The sequence below is a fragment of the Archocentrus centrarchus genome, chromosome 13 (assembly GCF_007364275.1).
Source record: "Archocentrus centrarchus isolate MPI-CPG fArcCen1 chromosome 13, fArcCen1, whole genome shotgun sequence".
Classification (NCBI taxonomy): domain Eukaryota; kingdom Metazoa; phylum Chordata; class Actinopteri; order Cichliformes; family Cichlidae; genus Archocentrus; species Archocentrus centrarchus.
The window spans coordinates 36,946,495-36,969,447 of NC_044358.1; the positions used below are offsets into that span (position 1 = coordinate 36,946,495).

The following is a 22,953-nucleotide window of genomic DNA, read 5'->3' on the forward strand; positions in this document are numbered from 1 at the left end:
GGTGAGGTCGGTCTCTGTGAGTGACAATACTTCGTGTTTAGCGGAATTTCTCTCATATTTAGAAGAGGAGGTGAAACTGTCGCGGACACATCAGTCTGTCCTCAGAGGTAAGCTCCTACCGTGCATGTCTTCAAGCAGCCCAATCACTCACTGCTCAGAATCATATCACTGCGCACTGACATGCAAACCTGAAAACTTAAAGACAACAATCTGGGTGCTGTTACCCTGAAGTTCAGTATGAACTGTCTTTAAATGTCAATACTGAGAAATAGTAAAGAAAGTCAATAGGGCTACAACAGACGCGCTGTTTTTAATGTGAAAGTGAAAGTCAGGGATTGCCGCTGGTGATTAAAAATAAGAATAAACCTGAATCCTGTTTAACGAAGTCACATTAATGCCTCAGTGAGCTTTATCGAGCCTAAAGTTAAAGTTTTACGTGTCTCAACTGCTCAGACCCGCTAATTTCCTTGTTCCGCCGTGAGAATTAATCCGTTCAACATCTTGACTATTATTGTTTTTTGCTCTTAACGTCAGAGCCGGCCCAAGCCTTGAAGGGGCCCTAAGCAAGATTTGATTTGAGGCCCCCTTCATACCATTTCATTGTCCCCTGAACTTAATCGTTGGAGGGTAAAAGTTGATTATTAATTTTTTAGGATGTATTATTGTTTCAGCCTTTTCAATTCCATTTTTTCAATTCAATTCCATTTTATCTATACAGTGCCAACTCACAATAAACAGTCATCTCAAGGCACTTTATACTGTAAGGTAAATACCCTACAATAATTACAGAGAAAACCCAACAGTCATCCTAATCTTAAAAATAGAGAGGGTGTCTGTCTCCTGAATCCAAACTAGGAGCTGGTTCCACAGAAGAGGGGCCAGAAAGCTGAAGGCTCTGCCTCCCATTCTACTCTTAAGTATCCGAGAAACCACAAGTAAGCCAGCAGTCTAAGAGCAAAGTGCTCTATTCAGGTGATACGGTACTAGTGCCTGTCAGTATTCTAGCTGCAGCATTTTGGATCAGCTGAAGGCTTTTCAGGGAGATTTTAGGACAGCCTGATAATAACAAATTGCAATAGTCCAACCTAGAAGTAATAAATGCATGAATTAGCTTTTTAGCATCAGTCTGAGACAGAAATATGTGTAGCATACTAATTAAATTAGTGTTGTTACAAGTGTAAAAATCTGGACAGTAGGAATAGTCTCTTCTTTCTTTTAGGAAATTGGCATTTAAAAAAAATTAAAACAAACCAAAAAAGTTTAATGACAAATGTGGGTGAGTTTGGGGGCCCCCTGGTGGTCAGGGGGCCCTATGCAGCCGCATATGTCGCCTATGCCTCGGGACGGCTCTGCTTAATGTCTATGTGTATGTTTTTAATGTTATGGCCCCCGCGGCCTGAATAAGACAAGAATAAATGCCGTTTATAATAATAGTATTTAATGTCCCACAAATAGGGGGGTTTCCCTTTCGAACTTTTTTTCCATTCACTGTTAACTGAATAACATTTGACCCAAACTTGGAACACCACTTCAGGCGGACACACCTGCATCAGAACACTACAACTGTTCACTGCAACCCATATGATGCATACATTTCACTGCATCTCAATTGCATGCAAACACCAAGATAACACTGCAAACAGGATCGGGTTTCAGGGTTACGATTAACAGCAGAGGTGGCAAAAGTACTGACATTCTGTACTTAAGTAGAAGTACAAGTACTTGTATTAAAAATACTTAAGTAAAAGTTGAAGTACTTGTTCAACTTATTTACTTAAGTAAAAGTTAAAAAGTACAGGCTCTGAAATGTACTCAAAGTAAGAAAGTAAAAGTAGCTCTTTGGGGGACGTTTCTACCAACTATTTTTCTGTAAAGCTGACTGAACCTATTATACATTATTGTAATATAAAATAATACATGAGAACACAAACGTTACTCCAATCTAAATTGTATTTGAATGCACTCAGCTTGAATCTGTTATGTAGGACACAAACTGTTAAAGAGAATTTAAACACAGCTCTGTTCTCTGTGTCCTCCATAGTAGAGGGTGACTGTGCCAAACACAAATACTCAGGGGTTACAGTGGGATTCAGAAGGTGGAGGAACCCTAAGATCAGCTGTAGTGGCTCTGCATGGGGAGAAGAATCACAACTTTCTATTGTGAGCTGCAGTAAATAATGTTGGTGTGCAGGCTGTGATCAGCTGACCTGCTGCTGCTGCTCTCTCCTTCCTCTCCTGTCCTCTGTCTTACATCTTTCTCCATCTGAGTGAAGTTATCGCTCATTCTTTGCTCTCCCTGGAAATACAGCAGCTGCTCTTTTAGCTAGCATACATACTGTGTGTCAAACTGCAGTCACTTTTTGTGCTGATATTTGTTGAGCATTTAGAAACGTTGCATTTAAAACTACCTGCCGCACGTTACTCTCTTTATCTTCGCTCCTCTTCTTCGGCGCTAGCTAAATACTGAATTACCAAGAGCACAACTTACCGACATAGGCGGTCTGGCCCCCTGTAACCCCTGATTATAGACTGCGGTCAAGTCACCTTTCACAGTGCTCCTATAAATACACTTCAAAAATGTCAGTTTGAGTAAAACAGTGCAGCATACATTAATTCAGTTTTGTATTAAAAGTTCGAGATGATAAATAAATTACACTTTTACAAAACTGAGTATTTAGAGGCTTGAAAATATTTTTTTTATTATGAAATATGCATTGCAACGGTGGAAACTGAAGGATAACAAGACTTCTGATGTGTTTTTTAGGTCGACCGACAGCCGTACCGTAATATGGTATAAATGCGCAACGTAATTCTACGTGCGGCTAGCTTGACTGCGTCTTCGAAAATGAGAGCTCACTTGACCGTAGTGATTATAGCGCTATAAATGATACATTAATTATATGGTTTTGCCTCTTTAATGTCTTTGTATGCGATAAGATGGAGGATACTCCAGTACGATTGTCTCTTATATGTTATTATTCCTCCGTTTAGGCTCAGATCGTTTGATGCTTGAGAACGCACTGACCGGAAATGCAGACGCGATAAACCTAAAGTAACGAGCTTGTTTTGAAAATGTAAGATGTAGAAAGTATAGATACTTGTGTAAAAATGTAGGGAGTAAAAGTAAAAAAGTAGTCAGAAAAATAAATACTCAAGTAAAGTACAGATACCCGAAAAATCTACTTAAGTACAATAAAGAAGTATTTGTACTTCGTTACTTCCCACCTCTGATTAACAGCAACATGGAATGTCTGCCTAATCAGGGACACAGTACGGGACATACAAACCAAAAGATTTATAAAAATAGTTAGTCCGCCCTCACACATACTAAGAAAAACCATAGCCCAACGCTGGGCGGACTAAACAAAAAGAAAAAAACAAAACCAAGAAGGACAGCAGGTAAACAGTCATAAACTGTAAAAAAAACAAACAAACAAACACATAAGACTTACTAAATGCAATAACCTCTTTATTTTAAACAATCACTAAAGAAAACTACAAATTACTGCATACCTGTAGTGTCCAATACGCCCACACCCTAGTGAACTGAAGCTTCAATACATGCTTCGAACATCAGTGCATTCGGATCATCGTTCCGATTGCGAAAATTGCCAGACATGACAGGCTTGAAAAAAAAGATTTAAAAAAAGGTGCGCCTGGGTGGCCCTTACATATGCCGCGTTGTGGTGCAGGCGGCGCGGGTTCGTGTCCCGGCCTGTCGCCAATTTGCCCGCGTGTCTTCCCCCGGTATCTTTCCCCCATTTCCTGTCTCTCTCCACTGCCAACAAAAGCCGCTGTGGCTAAAAAAGAATATACACACATAAATGTATATATAGGACGTTGTGCAGATGGAAAGGATGTCTGCATAACGTCCGTTTATTCAACAAGTGATGCATTTGTAGTCTCCTTTTCTGCAAGGAAGGTTTACACACACTGCGTTTGTGCATTCAGTCTGGAATGAGAAAAAAAATGTAATACTGTCAAATTCACTCTTTTACAGTCAGGTTGTCCAATAAAGCAGCTATATCAATATAAAAAAAAAATTAAAGAAAATGATTTCATTTACTGAATAATAAATATTTATTCAGATTTTATAATTCCATTTATATCTTTAAGGATTATTTCTTTTGCTTTAATTTTGGTGTTTTGGTTGAAGAACCGAGGGTTCAACTCAGTCACATTCTGTATTCAGTTTGGGATGCATTTCTCTGAAATGTAAATGTAACAATTATATTAAAGTTAAATCTCTTGTTTAGCTGTGTGTAGGTACAAACATGGTGTCCTGTGGTCTGCTAACTGTCCAGAAGGAACCAGGTAAAAAGTTACTAATCAATACTTAATAAACACAGTTTCATATCAATCATTTGTAAATATAGATATTTTAATTCTGTTTCTCTGTCAGTTCCTCTGAAGAGCATTGAGGTGGAGCTGGAGGTGAGGGACCATGTGGCTACAGTGGTCTCCACTCTGAACTACGAGAACAAGGAGGACAAACCATTAGAGGCTGTTTTTGTCTTCCCTCTGCCTGGAGATGCTGCTGTCTGTCATTTCAGTGCTAAGATTGGACAGACACAGATTGTAGCTGAGGTGAAGGAGAAACAGGAGGTGAGCTGGACAGTAAATATGACCTCATTATAAGTAAGATTAAAGACAACAATAAACACAGTGAATGATACTGACATGCGTCTCCGTCCTTCAGGCTCGTGAGGAGTATGATGATGCTCTGAGCTCTGGTCAGCAGGCCTTCCTATTGGAGGAGAGTGAGCAGAGTCCAGATATATTCTCTCTGAGTGTGGGCAGTCTGCCTCCAGGAGAGAGCGCCTCCATCAGGTTGGAGTACGTCACTGAGCTGGCTGTGCAGGCTGATGATGGGCTGAGGTTCTGCCTGCCTGCTGTGCTCAACCCTCGATACCAACCTCAGGGTAGGAAACTTCAAAATATTTGGACCAGAAATCCTTAAGCTACACCAGGGAAAGTCTTAAACCAACCTTCACATCACTGATGGAACACAAAATGTAAAAAAAATAAAAAATAAACTCTTCAAACTCAGGGGTGAACACAGAACCAGGAGAATTAGTACACTCTCAGGGAAACTGAAAAAAAAAAGAAACCCAAGAGCTACATCTCAGACTCTACCAGCCTCAGTTTGCATGTTAAATGTTAAAGTTCATGACAGTTTAATTAGAAAAAGATTGAACAAGAATGGCTTTTTTGTTGGGGTTGCAGGAGACAACTTCTTTTTAAAAAGAACATGACAGCAGAGGTTAGGTTTGCAAAGTTGCATCTCAACAAACCACAAGACTTCTGCAGAAAACCAAACACAACATATCAGCACACACACATCATACTGTCAAGCATGGTTTTGGAGGGGTGATGATTTAGGCTTGTTATGCCCTGATGAGAGCTGCAAATAAGCAAATGCCTGAAAACCTCAATGAAATGAAAAAATGTTGTAAAGATGAATTGACCAAAATTCCTCCACAATGGCATCAGAGACGGATTTGTTGTGTAAACACTGACTCTCCCTGTTATAATTCTATATCATCAAACTGCGTTAACTAAATGACAGTAAACCAAATTTTATACTGGGTTTCCCTTATTTCACTACAATTTAGATCATAAAGAGGTTTATGATAGAGGTTTAGTTCTTTTGTGTGCCTGACGTGTTCTGGTATAAAATCCTACTCAATAAACTACTTCACACTCACTGTTTGGTCTTTATTAGGTTTACTTTATTGTACCAGTACATGACATAGTACCATTTATAGGTTAAAGTCATGGGAATACAGAAAAGAACAAAAGCTTTTGCATGAATATATATATATATATATATATATATATATATATATATATATATATATATATATATATATATATATATATATATATATATATATATATATATATATATATTTGTTGTTGTTTTAAACTAGAACAGTTGTAAAATATTTTTGGTTGTTAACTGATGTTTCTTGAACAAAAGACTTATTTTGTTTGAGCTCTAACATCATGTGGACCAGATGTTCTTTACAACCAAAGGGTTTGAAGGGGACCTAGGCTAAATTCATCCAAACGATGAATATTTTTGCATAACTATGCAAATGCACTGAATTACAGACTGCTAAATAAACCATTTGTAATATATAAATAATAAATTTTCAGCATACACAATTGCTGAGCATCAGTGGAATATTATTGAATACAAGTGGTCAGGAATTGGGCCCAGTGTTACAAGAATTCCCATAAATATGTTATTACAACATTATACCAAAAAATGGCGCAGTGGCACCCCAAGAGTACAAATGAAGCATAAAAGTGAGGTCCACTAATTTATCCATGCAACCTGATCACAGTGTGAAAACAACAAAATGCTGTCACCACAGGAACAGTGAGTAAACCAGCTCACAAGTACACAGTTATTCCTGAACATGCATGCATGAATAAAGCCAAGATATGCCCAGCTAACATGTCCCATCCACTGAACCTTGTAAATATTCAACAGACCTGACATTTAAGTGTCATAATTCGGCAGTGTGGCAGGAAGGATAAGAACCCAAACGCAGGACTCAGGAGGGAAAGCAGAAAAACTTAGCTTTATTGGTGGTTGCACATCATGTACAAGGAAACTTGGACAGCTCAGCTGGAGCTAATAAGTCAACAACTAAGAATTCACTGGGAAACTCGGAAACACACTATCAAAGTGAGACAATGTGACAAAGAACAGGAGGACACGGACAATAAATACACGTGAGGTAATTGGGGAGATACACCAGGGAGAACAGCGAGCAAGACAAGGGAAGCAAAACTGAATACGATACAAAGGATTGCCAAAGTAAAACAGGAAGTAGACATGGAAAGACAAAATGCTGACTTGACACAATGCAGAGAAGCACAGAGACTACAAACCATACTAAAGAAATGAGATCATAACACGTACTAGACAGAAAAGGGTGGAACACCACTGGAGGACTTAAACTACAGCACAAGGAACTGAGACCAGGACTAAATCTATTTAACCGGAGAACCAACCAGAAACAATAAAACACCAAACTGAGCCGTGAACAGGAAGCCTGAGAACTGAAACACATGATTAAATAGAAAGTGAACAACGGCTGAGAACAGAACTCAGATAAAACTAAGAAGCCTGGGAGTAAAAAAAAGAAAAACACAAGACACTAGGAATCAAACAGTAACCTTAAAAAATATAAAAAAAAACAAAAACTGAAAACAGTGGGTCGCAGGACCATGACAATAAGATCCAAGCAAAATGTATATTAAGTAGAACACACTGAGGTTGGGGACCCTGGCCGACAGGTTGTGGGTTTTTTTTTGTTTGTTTGCTTTTTATATATGGATGATCTAGCAACATGATAGAGACACCAGTTTCAGTCTGCATCAGCTAGGGATAGCTGACTATGCAACACTTTGAAATTGGTTAACAACAAAACTAATTACTCATGGATACATACCTTTGTGCTCTTGTCATTTTTCTTGCTTTAACCTTATTTGTGGTGGGGTGGCTGTAGCTCAGGAGGTAGAGCAGGTCACCTACTGATTGGGACGTCGGTGGTTCGATTCCTGGCTACTCCAGGTTGCATGCCCATGTATCCTTGGGCAAGATACTTAACCCCAAGTTGCTCTCCGACACAAGCGTTGGAGTGTGAATGTGTGTCAATGTTAGATAATAAAAGCACTTAGCTTAGTTAATCATGGAAGTGCTTGTATTAATGGGTGTGAATGTAAATGTGTTTTATAAACACTTTGAGTGCTCAGAGTGAGGCCCGGATTAAGGTGGGTCTGGGCCCCGGGGCAAGGAGATTGCAAGCCCCCCCCCCCCCCCCCCCCCCCCCCCCGCTCCGAGCCCATACCAACCCCCCCCCCCGACACACACTCCCCTACAAAAGTCTCTTTCTGCTCTTCCTTCGTGCAAAATCATCTACCAACTCATCAAAGTTCAGCTGTTGCACAAACTGTGATTCAATTGCAAGAAGTGAGAGGGAGTTCAGACGATTTTGGGTCATTTTCATCCTGAGCTCATTTTTTATTCGAGCCATTCTGGAGAATGACCGTTCCCCTTCACAGTTCGTAATTGGCAGAGTCAAGAACAGTCGAAGTGCGATGTAAAGACTTGGAAAAGTGGACTGCAAATCCAAATTTACCACGGTCTTTAGCATTGTATTTGGGCATCTTTGTTCTTTTGGAATGAATGATTTGAATTGAACAAGTTCATCTGCCAGGCTCATGGTTAGATCAGTGGGATATGCTGCAGCAAGTGCTTCGGCCCTTGAAGTGAGCTCACTGATTGACATATTATCAGGCATGAAAAGAACATGAAAAAGATTGGTCAAGTGTGTGTATGCAGTTAACTGATGGTCAAGACAGGACACAAGCTTGTCAATTAGAACATTGAACGTTTCAATTCGAAACTTTTCTTTTCCACCTAATTTAACATGTGGCTCTGCACTTTCATCAGCCATATGTTTGCGCTTCTTTGTGCGCTGGAGATCATGTCTGTAGTCTTGGGAGACTGAATCAGTAACACTTAAGGCTGATCTTTCAAAATGGGCAAAATTGTCTCTCTGTGCTGCCACAAAATCACAAAGAGAACTGAGAAGCTGTGTTGCCGTATTTATGTTGATGTTAGGCTTCTGTAACTGCAGGCTTGTGGCTTGGAACCGCTGCAGTATTGTATCCCAAAAGTATGCCATGACAGCTATCTCTAGGGTGTCCAGCTTGCCACAAAGTGCAGAGGCCGCACTTCTAGTGTCACGTTTCTCCTGTGGATCTTTGGAAATATTGTTCAGTGAATCTCTCAGTTGTGCATAATATTTCCACAGAGCATTTGTTGATTCAGCTCTTGCACTCCAGCGAGTGCCTGACAAGGACTTCAGTGTGAGTTTCACATTTGTATTTCTGAAAACCTTTCCCCACCTGTGTGTTGAAGAGGCACAAAATGTGTACAAAGATTGCAGGAAGTCAAAGAAACGCCCAGCTTCTGGGCTACTGTCAACAGCATTGACACCAACTAAATTCAATGAATGTGCAGCACAGGGGACATAACAAATCAATGGGTTTATGCGTTTCAGATGAGCTTGAACTCCATTGTACTTTCCTGACATATTACTTGCATTGTCGTAAGACTGGCCACGACAGTTACTTATGTCTAGGCCCAGGTTCCCCACCATTGCAACAACACATTCAGCCAAATTGCTCCCGCTATGATTCTCAATAGGCTCGAAACCCAGAAACCGCTCAACAACGTCTCCCCCAGCTTCAACAAATCTGAAAATAAAAGTGAGTTGGTCCACATGTGCAAGATCGAGAGTGGAGTCAACGATAACAGAAAAGTATTTGGCCTCTTTTATCTCACTGATAATCGCTTCCTTTGTTCTTTCTCCCATTAAGTGGATAAATTCCCCACAGATTGTGGATGAGAGATAGAACACAGAGCCTTTGCCCTTGCCTCCAAACCTTTGGAGATGGTCAGCTAGAAAAGGGTCAAATTTGGCCAACAGTTCGATAATGCCTAAGAAATTACCATTGTGAGGTGATCCAAACTGCTCGTCATCTCCCCTGAACGCAAGGCCCCTCTCTCCCAAAAACTGAATTACAGCAACAACTCTTCTCAAAACGTCCCGCCAGTATTGCCTTTCTGCATCAATTTGTTTCATAAGATCAGAATCAATTCTTCCTGTGTCTTTGGAACGACTGTGTAATGCTAACATGCAAGCCCTATGCTCCTCATTCCTCTCATGCTCACCGATAAGCTCAGAATGTTTCTAATCAGAAAACCCATTGACAAATGCATTGCACTTACTTGAGAACAGTTTGCAAGCAAAACAATAAATGCAACCAGAGGAAGGTGAGTAAAGGAGCCACTGCCTTTCCACAGACTGACCATTAGGTAGACAGCATTTGACTAAGGAATTTGTGAAACTCCTAGTGCCACCCCCCATGGTCATATCTCTAATTGAGGCAGGGTACTTTTCACTCCGATTTTGAAAAGCAACTGCTCCTCTACTAACCAGAATCGACTTAGCCTGTTCAGTAATGGCATTTGGCCACAAAGCAGGGTCATTAACGGTTTCACACCAGGAGTTTGAGGTCCTAGCTGCTAATGGGATACTGGTCTCAGTGTACTCCTCCTGGTCTGACAGTGAGTCTGCTGTTGTAAGAGTACACGAGTCTGGAATGGCTGTGGTATTTGAGCATGAAGCAGAAGATCCATGACTGGAGATGGTGTCCCCAGCTTCTGGGTGGAAACTGAGCTCTGTGTGTGGCCCTGAAGCCTGAGCCTGAGAGGCCAGGTCTACACCGGATTGGATCTGTGTGGGCTCCGGCATGATCAAATCAGTGGTGCTCTCTACACTGCTGCAACTCGGACCACTGATGACATTATCAACATTGGAATCCTTTGGCTTATCAAAAAAGCCAGAAATCGAAGGCACATTTTTTAAGAAGTCAGCCTGTTTTGCCTCTCTGTTTTTTTTGGCTCTTCGCTTTGAAGCGCCACTTTTTTGTTTGCAATCCATAGGCCTACTATTAATGACAGTTGCAAAAAAAAACAAAAAAAAAAACAAGACAAACAAAAAACCAAGTCGCCACTGGCTCTGTGAAAAGTCACTTGATGACAACACGATATATGATTAAGGGCAGAAGCTAGATAAAGGTAATATCTCAACCGTGTAAGACTTCCTAAGACAGAACAGAATATGATGAAATGATTAAAATGGGAAAAAGTCGCTTATCAGCTTTTTAGTTATTAAAGATGGCCAAAAGTTGCAGTGTGAAGCTTAAAGGCAGAAAGTAGCTGTTGTTTACATATCAAAACTAATAGGCAATGTCGCTAAATTCACTAAATGAAGTTGCCAGAGAATGGCCAAATACAATACAACACTCCTTAAAGTTCGGAAGGTGTTATATTTAAACACGAAATACACTAGCCTTTTAAGGTAGGCTTTTAACCTTTAAAGGTGTAATGTGATATGCGTATAATGTGATATAGTATAATGTGATATAGTACACAATAATAAAATATAAATGTATACAAGCCTTTAAAAAGGCTGTTGAATATTAAACTACATATGATGATATAGTATGATATAATATAATACAATATAATATAAATGTATACAAGCCTTTAAAAAGGCTGTTGAATATTAAACTATACGTATAATGATATAGTATAGCTTAATATAATATGATACAAATGAATGCAAGCCTTTAAAAAGGCCAAGGTCAAGTTCTGAGTGAACAGAAGTGATGCAGGGGGTTATATATATAGAGACAGAGCCAAAGTCTCCGCCCCTTCTTTCAGTCCACTACTTGTGGCCAATTCAGTGACTTTTGATGGTCCCTGGCGACTAAAAATGTCGTGTAGCGCCTTTGGCAACTTTTTGGTCAGCTGATGACTCAACTCATCTTTTCAGTGGCATTGTCCGTTGATTCTCGCTATCCCGACATGCCGCTATTCCGACAACTAATGTAATAAATATTTGCCTTTACTGACGGTTAGGGTTAGGAATAGTTTTAGGGTAAGGCATATGCCTTTATTGACGGTTAAGGTTAGGAATAGTTTTGGGTTAGGCACATTTAATTAAACAGTGTGTCAGTAATAAACAAAACCAAAACATACCGCTATGCCGACAATAGAAATCAATGGCAATAGCGACATGCACCTGGCATAGTCATTGTTTTTCAGCATAAATGTAACTCTGTGCTGCTATCAGAAGTGTTTCTCATGGTGAAATAGTGCTGCAGATTAGCTCTAATCTTTAAAAATTGCTAGCATTGCCCTTTTGCATTATGAACGCAGCCATGCATGCACGTTTTCTAGAGGTGAGCGTTGTGTATGACGCTTTGCCGTCATATGTCACGTCATGACGTCATCTGGCGATTTTTCAGAGAGCCAATAGTGACTTTCTGTGATTTCCACAGGAAAATCCATATTGGACATCCAAATTTGTTCATATGGACATATGCAAGCAAAATCTGCAAAGTTGAGAGGTACAAAACCTTGTGTTCTTAAGGTGAATATCTACTGGTGTATTACTCTCCCCAAAGAGAACTAATAGGTTATAATGACAAGTGAATCACCATGTCATTTTGTGTGCAAACAATATTGTGCAGGAGCAAAATCACTTCTCACAGAATATAGATACAAGTTCTGCTAGCTCTCTACTGGGGCCAGCGTTAGGCCCAGGATATGTGGTGGTCACAAAGCGACAGTGTTGCTAGGTCTAGTAACTTGTGCGCATCTCTAGCGATAAAAGAAACCATCTATTGACTTTGGCGATTTTATGGCGAATCTGGCTACTTGTCTTTTAAGTGACAAAAGCATTATTTTTCAACACAACTGTAGCCCTGCGCCACTGTCAGAAGCCATTCTAATGGAGAAATAGGGCAGCAGATTAGCTCTGATCTGTAAAAAGCTGCTAGCACTGCCTTGGTTAGCAATACCTATTCCGACATCCCGCTATGTCGACATGTCGCTATTCCGACACTTCTTCACTGATGGTTAAGGTTAGGAATAGTTTTGGGTTAGGCACATATCGCTATGCCGACAATAGACATCAATTGTCGGCATAGCAGCATGTCGCAATAGCGACATGAATCCCACTGCCTTCTTGTAGGATAGTCGTAGCCGTGCACCCGTTATAACGCTGTGACATTATACATAATGTCATGACTTTATCTGGCGACTTCTAGCGACTTTTGAGAGAGTCAATAACAACTTTCTGTGATTTTCTTAACAATACTGAGTCCACTGGAAAATCGACATTGGAAATCCAAATTTGTTCACTGAAAAAATACAGTTGCTCTTTCAATGACATAAGTCTTTAAGTACAATATAATTTATTCCATTACAGTTATAATATTATGTAAATGTCTATGAGCTTTTAAACAAATTGTTGGTGGCTAAATCTGATATGTGAGATATTAATAAAATAATATTGATAGAAGTTTCGATAAATGGATTTAAGAATATTAGATTCAATTTTCACTTAAATGTGGGACATATGGAAGCGTAATCTACAAAGTGAAGTGGTACAAAACCTGGTGTTCCGAAGGTGAATGTCTACTTGTCTATTACTCTCCCCGAAGACAACTAATAGGTATCATGACAAGTGAATCACCATCGAAATCACTTCCCACAGAAAATAGATACAAGTTCTACTAGCTCTCTACTGGGGCCAGCGTTAGGCCCAGGATACGTTGTGGTCACGAAGCAGGTGTTGTCAATTGAGAAACTTTGCCGTTAGATTTAGTGACTTGTGGGGGTTACACCTCTCCATTACGAAACCCCGCTACTCCGAAACCCGAAACCGGGGGTGCATATCCCTACCCCCTTACCCTAACCCTAACCCCGTTCGGAGTGGCGGGGTTTTGGAAAGGAAAAACGTCCGCACTTGTGGGCATCCCTAGCGACAAAAAAACATTTAGCAACTTTCGCAACCTTTTGGTGAATCTGGCTGCTCGTCTTTAAAGTGACAAAAATTATTGTTCTCAACATAACTGTAGCTTTGCGCCGCTGTCAGAAGCATTTCTAATGGTGAATCAGTGCTGCAGATTAGCTCTGATCTGTAAAAATCCGCTAGCACTGTCTTCTTCTACTACAGACATAACCGTCCCCACACGTTTTCTAGAGATTGGCATTGCGTGCATGGTGCTGTGACATCATACGTAATGTCATGATGTCATCTGGTGACTTTAAGCGACTTTTCAGAGAGCCAATTGCGACTTTCTGTGATTTTTAGCAGGACTGAGTCCACTGGAAAATCCATATTGGTTTTTCTCTTACAATGGCTGCCGTTCCTCATGGCCCAGGGATCCTCTGGTTGTCGTCCCCCATGCCCCAGGGGCCCTCTGGTTGCCATACATCATGGCTCAGGGGCCCTCTGGTTGCCATATTCTGTGGCCCAGGGGCCCTCTGGTTTTCGTACTGCATGGCCCAGGGACCATCTGGTTGCCATATCCTGTAGCCCAGGGGCCCTTTGATTGCTGTCCCCCTAGGCGCTCTAGTCGCCGTACCGCATAGCCCAGGGGCCCTTTGATTGCCGTTTCCTGTGGCCCAGGGGCCCTATGGTTGCCATATCCCGTGGCTCAGGGGCCCTTTGATAGCCGTCCCCCGTGGCCCAGGGGCCCTCTGATTGCCGTCCCCCGTGGCCCAGGGGCCCTCTGGTTGCCATATCCCGTGGTTCAGGGGCCCTTTGCCATCCCCCGTGGCCCAGGGGCCCTCTGATTGCCGTCCTCTGTGGCCTAGGGGCCCTCAGGTTGCTGTACGACATGGCCCAAGGGCCCTCTGGTTCCTATGTCCTGTGGCCGAGGGCCCTCTGACTGCTGTCACTCCCCCCAGCCCATTTCAGTTAACCCTTATAGACTAAAGAAGTACAACTAAAGAAGATCCTAGAATAGAGGGCTCTATCGCAATCAGCATCGACATCGGTATCTGGATTGTTGTTGGGCCCCCCCTGGGCCCCCTGGATCCATGGGCCCCGGGGCGCCAGCCCCACTCGCCCGGTCGGTAATACGGCCCTGCTCAGAGTAGAAAAGTGCGATATAAGAACTAGTCCATTTGCTTTTTTCCTCTTCTCTGTGCCAGAGGGACAGGTACTTTTTGTGACATTTCTGCTTGGTAGCTTCACACACCAATGACTGTAACTGATGTGCCATCATGTCACCTAGAGTGCTGTCAGTGCATGCCTGCCCAAACTACCTTAATGCACGCAAACACATGCAGTCAGTCAGCAAGTAGCCTACTCATTAAATTAGTATTGTTATAACTGTACAATCCTGTAGTGCTGGAATAGATTCTCCTTTCATTTAGGACATCGGCATGTTAAAAAAAAAAAAAAATTCATGAAAAATTAAAAAAAAAAAAAAAAAAAAATTCATGAAAAATTTAAGCAGCATGGTGGCGTAGTGGTTAGCACTGCTGCCTCACAGTAAGAATACTATCTGGAAGGCCTGGGTTCGATTCCACCTTGGCCCAGGCCTCTCCCTCTCTCTGTGTGGAGTTTGCATGTTCTCCCCGTGCTTGCGTGGGTTTCCTCCGGGTACTCCGGTTTCCTCCCACATGCCAAAGACAGGCACTTACTGGGGTTAGGTTAATTGGCTAATCTAAATTGCCCATAGGTGTGAATGAGAGCATGAATGTGAGTGTGAAAGGTCGTCTGTCCCTCTGTGTTGGCCCTGCAACAGGTTGGCGACCTGTTCAGGGTGCACCCTGCCTCTCGCCCTATGACAGCTGGGATAGGCTCCAGCCCCCCCGCAACCCTTAACAGGATGTGCGGAAGCGAATGGATGGATGAAAAATTTAAGTGAGCTTGCGGGCCTTATACAGCTGCATATGTCGCCTATGCCGGCCCTATTTACAGCCAAAATGGTTTGAGTGTCCAATGCTTCAGTATTTACAGCATTTCTAACCTGATGTTGTGTGCAGGTAGTGAAGGTGTCCAGGTGATTTCTGTTCCAGCCTTTCTGGTGCCCTACAGTCTGTCTTTCTCTGCCCGAGTGTCCTCTCCTCGTCCAGTCTCTAAAGCAGAGTCCAACTGTTCCCTGGACCCTCTCCAGTACCTCAGCACTGATCAAACCCAGGCCACGGTAGGTAGAGTGCTGATGTGTCTGCTGTGTGTGGTTGTTACTGATTACTGAGAACTAAATATGAATGTGTTTGTGGTCTGCAGGTCAAGTTGGCTGCAGGACACAGGTTTGACAGAGATGTTGAACTGCTGATTTATTACAAAGATGCCCACCAGCCCACTGCTGTGGTGGAGGCAGGACAGGCCTCTGCTGAGGCAGGTCAGTGAAAATTAATGAAGTTATTAGTTTGCAAATAAAAATTTAATCAGCACTTAAATGTCTTTTTAAAAACACACACAAAAAAATTCTTTTTCATTTTCAGGCACTCTGATGGGTGATCCAGTGGTGATGGTGAGTCTGTACCCTGAGTTCCCCCAGTCTGTGATGTCTTCATTGGCTTCATGTGGAGAGTTTGTGTTCCTAATGGATCGATCTGGAAGTATGAGTAATACTCGCATCCGCAGTGCCAGGGTATCCATAATAATTTATTACAATCATAAAAGTCTTTCAGTGTTCCTCTCACACAGTGGCCTCACCATGTTTTCCCTCTTCTCTTAAGGATACTCTGCTGCTCCTGTTGAAGAGTTTACCAATGGGCTGCTATTTCAACATTTACAGTTTTGGGTCCAGATATGAACACATCTTCCCGTGAGTGACTTAGTCCACAAAAATGTGCTTAAGTCAATGTTGTCACTTGTGTGAATATGTGTAATAAAATATCTGCCTAATTGTTACGTATATAAGATGTTGCCTTTTGACTCTTTGATACCTTTAAAAATTATGAAGTCAAACTATTTTGAAATAGATATTTCTAGAATACTTCAGGCTCCTTTAGCTAAGCTGCTGTTCTTTTTTTAAAAGTCAGCTTTGAAAGTGTAACAGTGCAGAGATTGGCAGTGCTTTCCAACCATCCCTCACTTCTGTGTTTCCCGTGACAGTAAGAGTGTGGAGTATAGTGAGAAGACCATGGAGGAGGCTCTGAAGAAAGTTGAGCAGATGGAGGCTGATCTGGGAGGAACGGTGATCCTGCAGCCCCTCAAACATATTTACAGCCAGCCCTGCATTCCCAATCAGCCTAGACAGGTAACACCCTCTTTTCAATGTTCTCACAATTACTCAAACATCATTACCATAGAGAAGGAGAATATATGTTGAGACTGATCAGTTTACAATCTACTAATAATACACTGGTTGATCTGCTGACTGGCTCGTACTGTTCCTCTCACAACTTCCAGCTAAAATCTTAAAACAAGTTGTGTTACTGACAGCTTGGATGTATCTCTCTCAGAGAGTTCTGTTTCAGCTTGTAGGTGTGACCTTGTGTCTAAACTCTGCTCTCAGCTGTTTGTCTTTACTGATGGAGAGGTGTGGAACACCAAAGAAGTGATAGATCTGGTGAAGGAGAATTCAGGTTCTCACAGGTAAAACACCAGTAACATGATGACATGTGCTGTGCACCAAAGCTGTGTGTTTTTAAAACAAGCTGTTGTACTGCAGGTGTTTCTCTTTTGGGATTGGGGAAGGGGCCAGCTCTGCTCTCATCAATGGGATGGCCAAGGAAGGAGGAGGTCACGCTCAGTTCATCACAGGGACTGACAGGATGCAACCAAAAGTGAGACAATAAGTCATAACAATTACAGTAAAAATGCAACATTATGTTTTTATTTGGAGGAGACGGGTTTTCAAATTTAATTATTTTTTCAAATTCTTGTACTTATCAGGTGATGCAGTCGCTGCGATTTGCTCTGCAGCCAATTGTGGAGGGTGTTTCAGTCACATGGGATTTACCAAAGGAAGTGTCTGTCACTGTCCTCTCTCCACCAATCACAGCAGTTTTCCAGGGTCAAAGGTCACTGATTTATGCTCAGCTCACTGGACAGGTTGGAGCAGCACACAGTGAAAGAGCTCTGCATTTATGCTTGTGATGTTTTGCAAAGATGAAATTGATTTCCAACACTGTAATTCTGTCTCAGAGCTCAGAGGCAGCAGAGGGCTGTGTGACAGTGAAGTACAGCCTGGCAGGTCATCCCTCTGAGAACCAGCTGCACTTCAGTCTCAGACCTGCAGCAGACACTGGGTAAATGAGCTGTTAGTCTGCTGGCAGAATTAAACAGTGACTTCACTATTGAGAGCATGTGGGGATACTGACATTTATGCTGATTTTAAAGCATCACACTGCCTAAGTACTTTCTGTCTTTTAGCAGGTTTATATTGTTTGTTTTATTTTTCGTCATTGAGAGCTTTATTATTATTATTATTATTATTATTATTATTATTATGTGCTTATAAACCTTTTTAAAGGACTTAAATGAATGAACTCCAGCTGTGCTTCCTGCTCCTGTCTGTAGATTAACAGTCCACAGGTTAGCTGCTCGCACTCTTATTCGCTCGCTAGAGATGGAAGAGGGAGACAGCAGGCGAGAGAATGATGGAGGAGTGAAGGAGAAGGTGGTGCAGCTGAGTGTCCAATCAGGAGTGAGCAGTTCTTTCACCGCCTTCATTGCTGTCAACAAAGACAAAAACGAGGCGATCCAAGGACCTCTTCTGCACCGAGATATTCCAGTACCCAGTGAGTGTAAAGCAACAAGGAGGAACCCTGTCCTGTTCAACCATATTGTGCTTGTGGCATCAATGTAATCTTTTATCTTCTCAGTGGATGGTGCTGTCCATTGTTGTCTGAGTTCTGTAGGTGAGTACAAGGTTCATTACATTTAGATACACAATAAGAGTACATCTACATCAATAACCACTTTCAAATCCTTCTTGTTTTCTTTCCAGGTTAAGCAGCATTGACAAATAATTTGATTGCATAGTATCCAAGTTATTATATTTTAGACTAACCCTGTGTGTTGATAGAGCAGATACCAGACTAGTAAGAAATTTGGCCACTGTGTTCACTTGGAAGGAAATTTATCCAGATTACAACAATAAGTATTAACAACAGAGCTGCGTGCCATCACCTCTGCTCTAACACAGGTGGTTTTACATATGATGGTGCTGCACTAGAGTCTAAAAATGGTCTGTTTTCCAATTATATGCAATAATTTATTGGAATGAAATTATTGATCCATTACCTTTTACATCACTTTAATGTTGACCCCAGAGCTAATTTTAATTACTAGCTGAAGCAAAGTGACTTATTCAAAACAATCCACAGGCCCCTGTTGTGTTATTGAGCTTATTTGATGCTTAAATCTTTTGTTATTATTTGTTGTTCTTTATTTTCTCTCAAAGAGTTCAACATGTTGGAGCTCAGACAATAAGGCTGAAACACCTTTTATGTCATATGCCACCAGAATAAATCAAAGCCATGTCACTTATTACTGATAGTATTAGTGGTCTATTATATGTAAATCATGGAGTTGCATTTCTGGGTGAGGACTCAGACGAGACCTTAGAACTTTGTTTGGATCACAGGATGTCAAATGAGTTGCTCATGCTACACATGAACAATTCAGGTCATTCACACATTGCACTCAGGCTCAAGAGCAACAAGATCCTGCATCACTTTCATTTGCTACTGAATTTAGTGTGTAATTTAAAAAAACAGTGTTTTAATTCTGTTTTAATTTAGACTAGAAATCTAAAATGTTTTGGTGTGATCGCTGTTGTAACAAGGCATGTCTTATGAAGATGAAGACTATTCAAGCAACGATGATATGGGTTTTGCCTTATTTGAAACATGTGAGGACTTCAGAGGGGAATGCACTGATACAGGTATGTGTTTTGACCTCTTTGCTTTAGGTGCACACACTTTATAAACATGTACTGATTCTTTCCAAAGTGTAATTTGTAAGTTTGTGCTTCTAATTTTAACTGTTGTTTTTAATGTGTGTTTTAATGTGTAAATGTTTTTGGGATATAATTCAATTAATTTCAATTAAGTTGTATTTATCAATAATCAGTCCACAGCTGCAGTCATCTCTACGTGCTTTATATTAGAATTCAAAGAAACCCCAACAATCACACAACCCTGTATGAGCAGATCACTTGGCAACAGTAGGGAGAATAAGCTCATTTAACAGGAAGAAAAACCTCCAGCAGAATCAGACTCAGGGAGGGGCAGTAATCTGCTGAAACAGGTTGGAGTGTGTGTGTGTGTGTGTGTGTGTGTGTGGGGGGGGGGGGGGGGGGGGGGTACAGTTTATTTCATGCAGTATAATGCATCCATATCATAGCAAAGTAGGTCAGGTAAACAGATTTTTAATTAAATGAGATTGTTGTTAAGTAAATATTCCATGATGACTTTTAATATAAAACTATATTAAGTTTTATATGAATTTAATTAAGGATATTTTTTTATTTTATGTGAATTTTGGTGCCCCCTACATCCAGTTAAAGTAGTGGTAATCTTGGATATGGTAATCCTTAGAACTCTGTTCCTGGATCAGTGTGATCTTGTGTATTTCAACCATGATAAAAGTGAGCTGGATCATATGATCTACGGAACAAACAAAGGATTACCAAAGCAGATAATTTTTATCCAGATTACACCTTTTGAACATCTGAGCCCTGGCTTCATGGATAAATAAAGCTGGGTATCATCTTCTTAGCAATGAAAATGTATGCAGTGTTTGGTAATAATATTGCTTAAGGTAAGCATGCATAATGTAAAAAGTACTGGTCCCAGCACAGCACCCTGTGGAACTCCATGTCTAAGTTTTGTGTGAAGAAGACTCTCCATTTACATGAACAAACCACTGCAGTGCAGTTCCTATATTATCAGCAGTGTGTTATAATCTCTGTAGTAAAATATTACAGTCAACGGTATCAAATGCTGCAGTGAAATAAAAGGAAACCTGTCTATAATTAACTAACACAACTGGATCAAGAAAGGGCTTTTTTAATTAATGGTGAAATTTCTTAGCATACTGATGTTTTGAGGAAGAAATTATTGTCATTAACTCAAAGACAACTGACAAATGCAAGATTTAAAAGCAGAAATCACATAAACAGCCATCATCTAATACTCATAAATATAAAACTATTTAAAACTATTTTAATTACCTTAACTAGAAATAACAGCCCTCATTATGACAAACTGCCACATGGATGCTAACCAAATCATCTGAAGTATTTTATGAATTAAACTCATAGTGATCAACATAAATTATTTTTATTCATTTATTTTTCAATTTTCCCCTTGAGTGCTGATGAATAAAACTGCTGAGCAGCCACCCAGAGACCCTTTGCTGCAGTTAGTCTCCCTCCAGAAAGCATCTGGCTGCTGGCTGCTGGATCCAGCTCTGGCTGCTGCACTGGGAAAGAGCAGCGAGGAGGTGGAAAAGTCAAAGCCTGCAAAGGTGGGCTGTTTTTTTGTTTTGTTTTTTTTAATCCATTGAAACAGTAACACAAACTAATAATGTGCGATACGGTATAACACATTCCATAGCATCATTTGAATGAAAATATTGAAGGTACTTAAAATATAGAACATTAACAGAACATGAAACAAATAAAAATGAAGGCAAACTAATGCAGGCCTGCCTCACTGCATGAAAATCACTGGTGGCACTCAGACTCCTAAGCACCCCCTGAGCTGCACCGCTGTCTGATATTATCCAGGAACCACAAACCAGCAGAAAATATTTTCCTGTTAAAGTATCTTTATGCTATCACAGCTGTAGAAAATAAGCTTGTGATTTTCTTGTGTTCTGTTTCATTTGATCATCTTTGACTGTTTGAACTAGGCCAACAGTGAAGTGTGGGCCACCATTCTGGCTCTGATCTGGCTTCATGGCTTAAAGATGGATGCAAAGGATGAGTGGGAGCTTCTGGCTATGAAGGCTGCCTCATGGCTCCGTGCTCAGAAAGGTAGAAACCAGGAGAATAACAGATAAAATGCTTTTTTAAAAAAAAACAAAACAAACATTGTTTGATACTGGAGTCAGCATTCCCCCCACATTCATTCTTATGATCTCTTTGTGTTTTGTGTTTTTAGCACGGTGTGTGACAGAGTGTGTGGAAGCTGGAAATGCCCTGTTGGGTTGCAGCATGAAAAAAGAAGCTCTGGGGCTCTGAGGGATTTCTTAAAGTGGCTTCACCTTCAGGACTGATGAACAGAAGCAGATCTACTCTCACCATACTGCCTTTGATTCAGTGCTGTTTTGTGTAGCCTACTTTTTTTTTTTTTTTTTGTCACTGCTATAAAAGAAAAAAAATCTTCTTTTATTGTAAAGTGGTATTTTACCGTCATACCTAATTTGGATTTAACATTGTAAAAAAAAAAAAGCATATGAAGAATTATCTGAATACTCATAACACATATGCACAGTAAAGACTGGACAGCTTAAAAAAAAGTAAAGTATACAAAATATATTGAAATTGTGTGTTCATTTGTTTTCTCTCCCACTGGATGGTGATGATGTTCATGTTTGGTTACTTTTGACTTGTTTCACCAAAGCCAGGTTAAGGAGAGCTGTTCCACTTCCTGTTCTTGTTCTGAAAATTGATACAATTCACAGTTCTCATGAGATTGTTGTCAATGAAGAGCAGTGAATGGAAATAAACAGCTAATAGATCTATTCAGTCCAGCTTCTCGACAATTTTGTCCATAAAATACTTGCATTCTGCTGATGCATGCCGATTGTTCCTTTAAGGTCCCACAGCAGCACATAGTCCCTCGCTGACTCCCATTCCCAAAGACTCAGTAAAAAGAACCATTGTCAGTAATTTGGGACAAATACATCAAAAAATGTTGGCTAGTTTTAACTAGCCAACATTTTTAGCCAACACTATGACAACAAAAAAAAAGCTGTCCAGTAAAGTCCCATATTTGAGCACACAGGAGTAAAAAATAATGTGAAATACTGTGAAACAAATGACATAACATGAAAACACTGGACGTAATTTAACACAAAATTTAACAAATAAAAATTTAGTCAAACTAAACGCAGGCCTGCCTCACTGCATGATCAGTTTATTTGCCATTTTATTCATTGGGTAAAAAACATAAAACCCCAACAGAGGTCATAAGGCATCCACTGAGCTGCACCAAAGTCTGATAATAATCTGATAAAATGTTCTTAAAAAGCAACTATGATTATAGCAGATAAAGTAAAATAAACTAAAACAAAAAACACTGAAGCTACAATCAGCCTTTTCCCCACTGTCATTTTTAGAATCAAATTGTATAATCCATGCTGACTGATCTTTAGTTAAAGCCTACAGCAGCACACGGTCCTGCAGCAGCACCTGTTTCCAGTCTTCTTTCGGCTGCTCCCTTTAGAGGCCGCCACAGCAGATCGTCTGCCTCCATCTTACCCTATACTGAGTATCCTCCTCTGTCACACCACCCCTCTGCATGTCCTCCTCCACTATATCCATGAATCTGTGTCCAAAGAATAAGGACAACAAAAAAAAGGGGTTAAA

At 40.7% G+C, this 22,953-nt stretch overlaps 1 protein-coding gene across 1 annotated transcript; it reads left to right on the forward strand.

Moving 5' to 3' along the window:
- Nucleotides 1–21,696, forward strand: LOC115790596 (von Willebrand factor A domain-containing protein 5A-like). Its single transcript, XM_030744428.1, has 19 exons — nt 1–107; nt 4,257–4,314; nt 4,403–4,605; nt 4,700–4,922; nt 15,443–15,603; nt 15,687–15,801; nt 15,905–16,053; nt 16,142–16,230; nt 16,521–16,665; nt 16,924–17,003; nt 17,080–17,194; nt 17,304–17,462; nt 17,556–17,659; nt 17,931–18,151; nt 18,236–18,271; nt 19,201–19,299; nt 20,731–20,885; nt 21,273–21,396; nt 21,524–21,696. The coding sequence occupies exons 2-19, from the start codon at nt 4,275–4,277 to the stop codon at nt 21,601–21,603; spliced, it is 2,298 nt and encodes a 765-aa protein (XP_030600288.1). The 5' UTR covers nt 1–107; nt 4,257–4,274; the 3' UTR covers nt 21,604–21,696.
- The last annotated feature ends 1,257 nt before the right edge of the window (nt 21,697–22,953 follow it).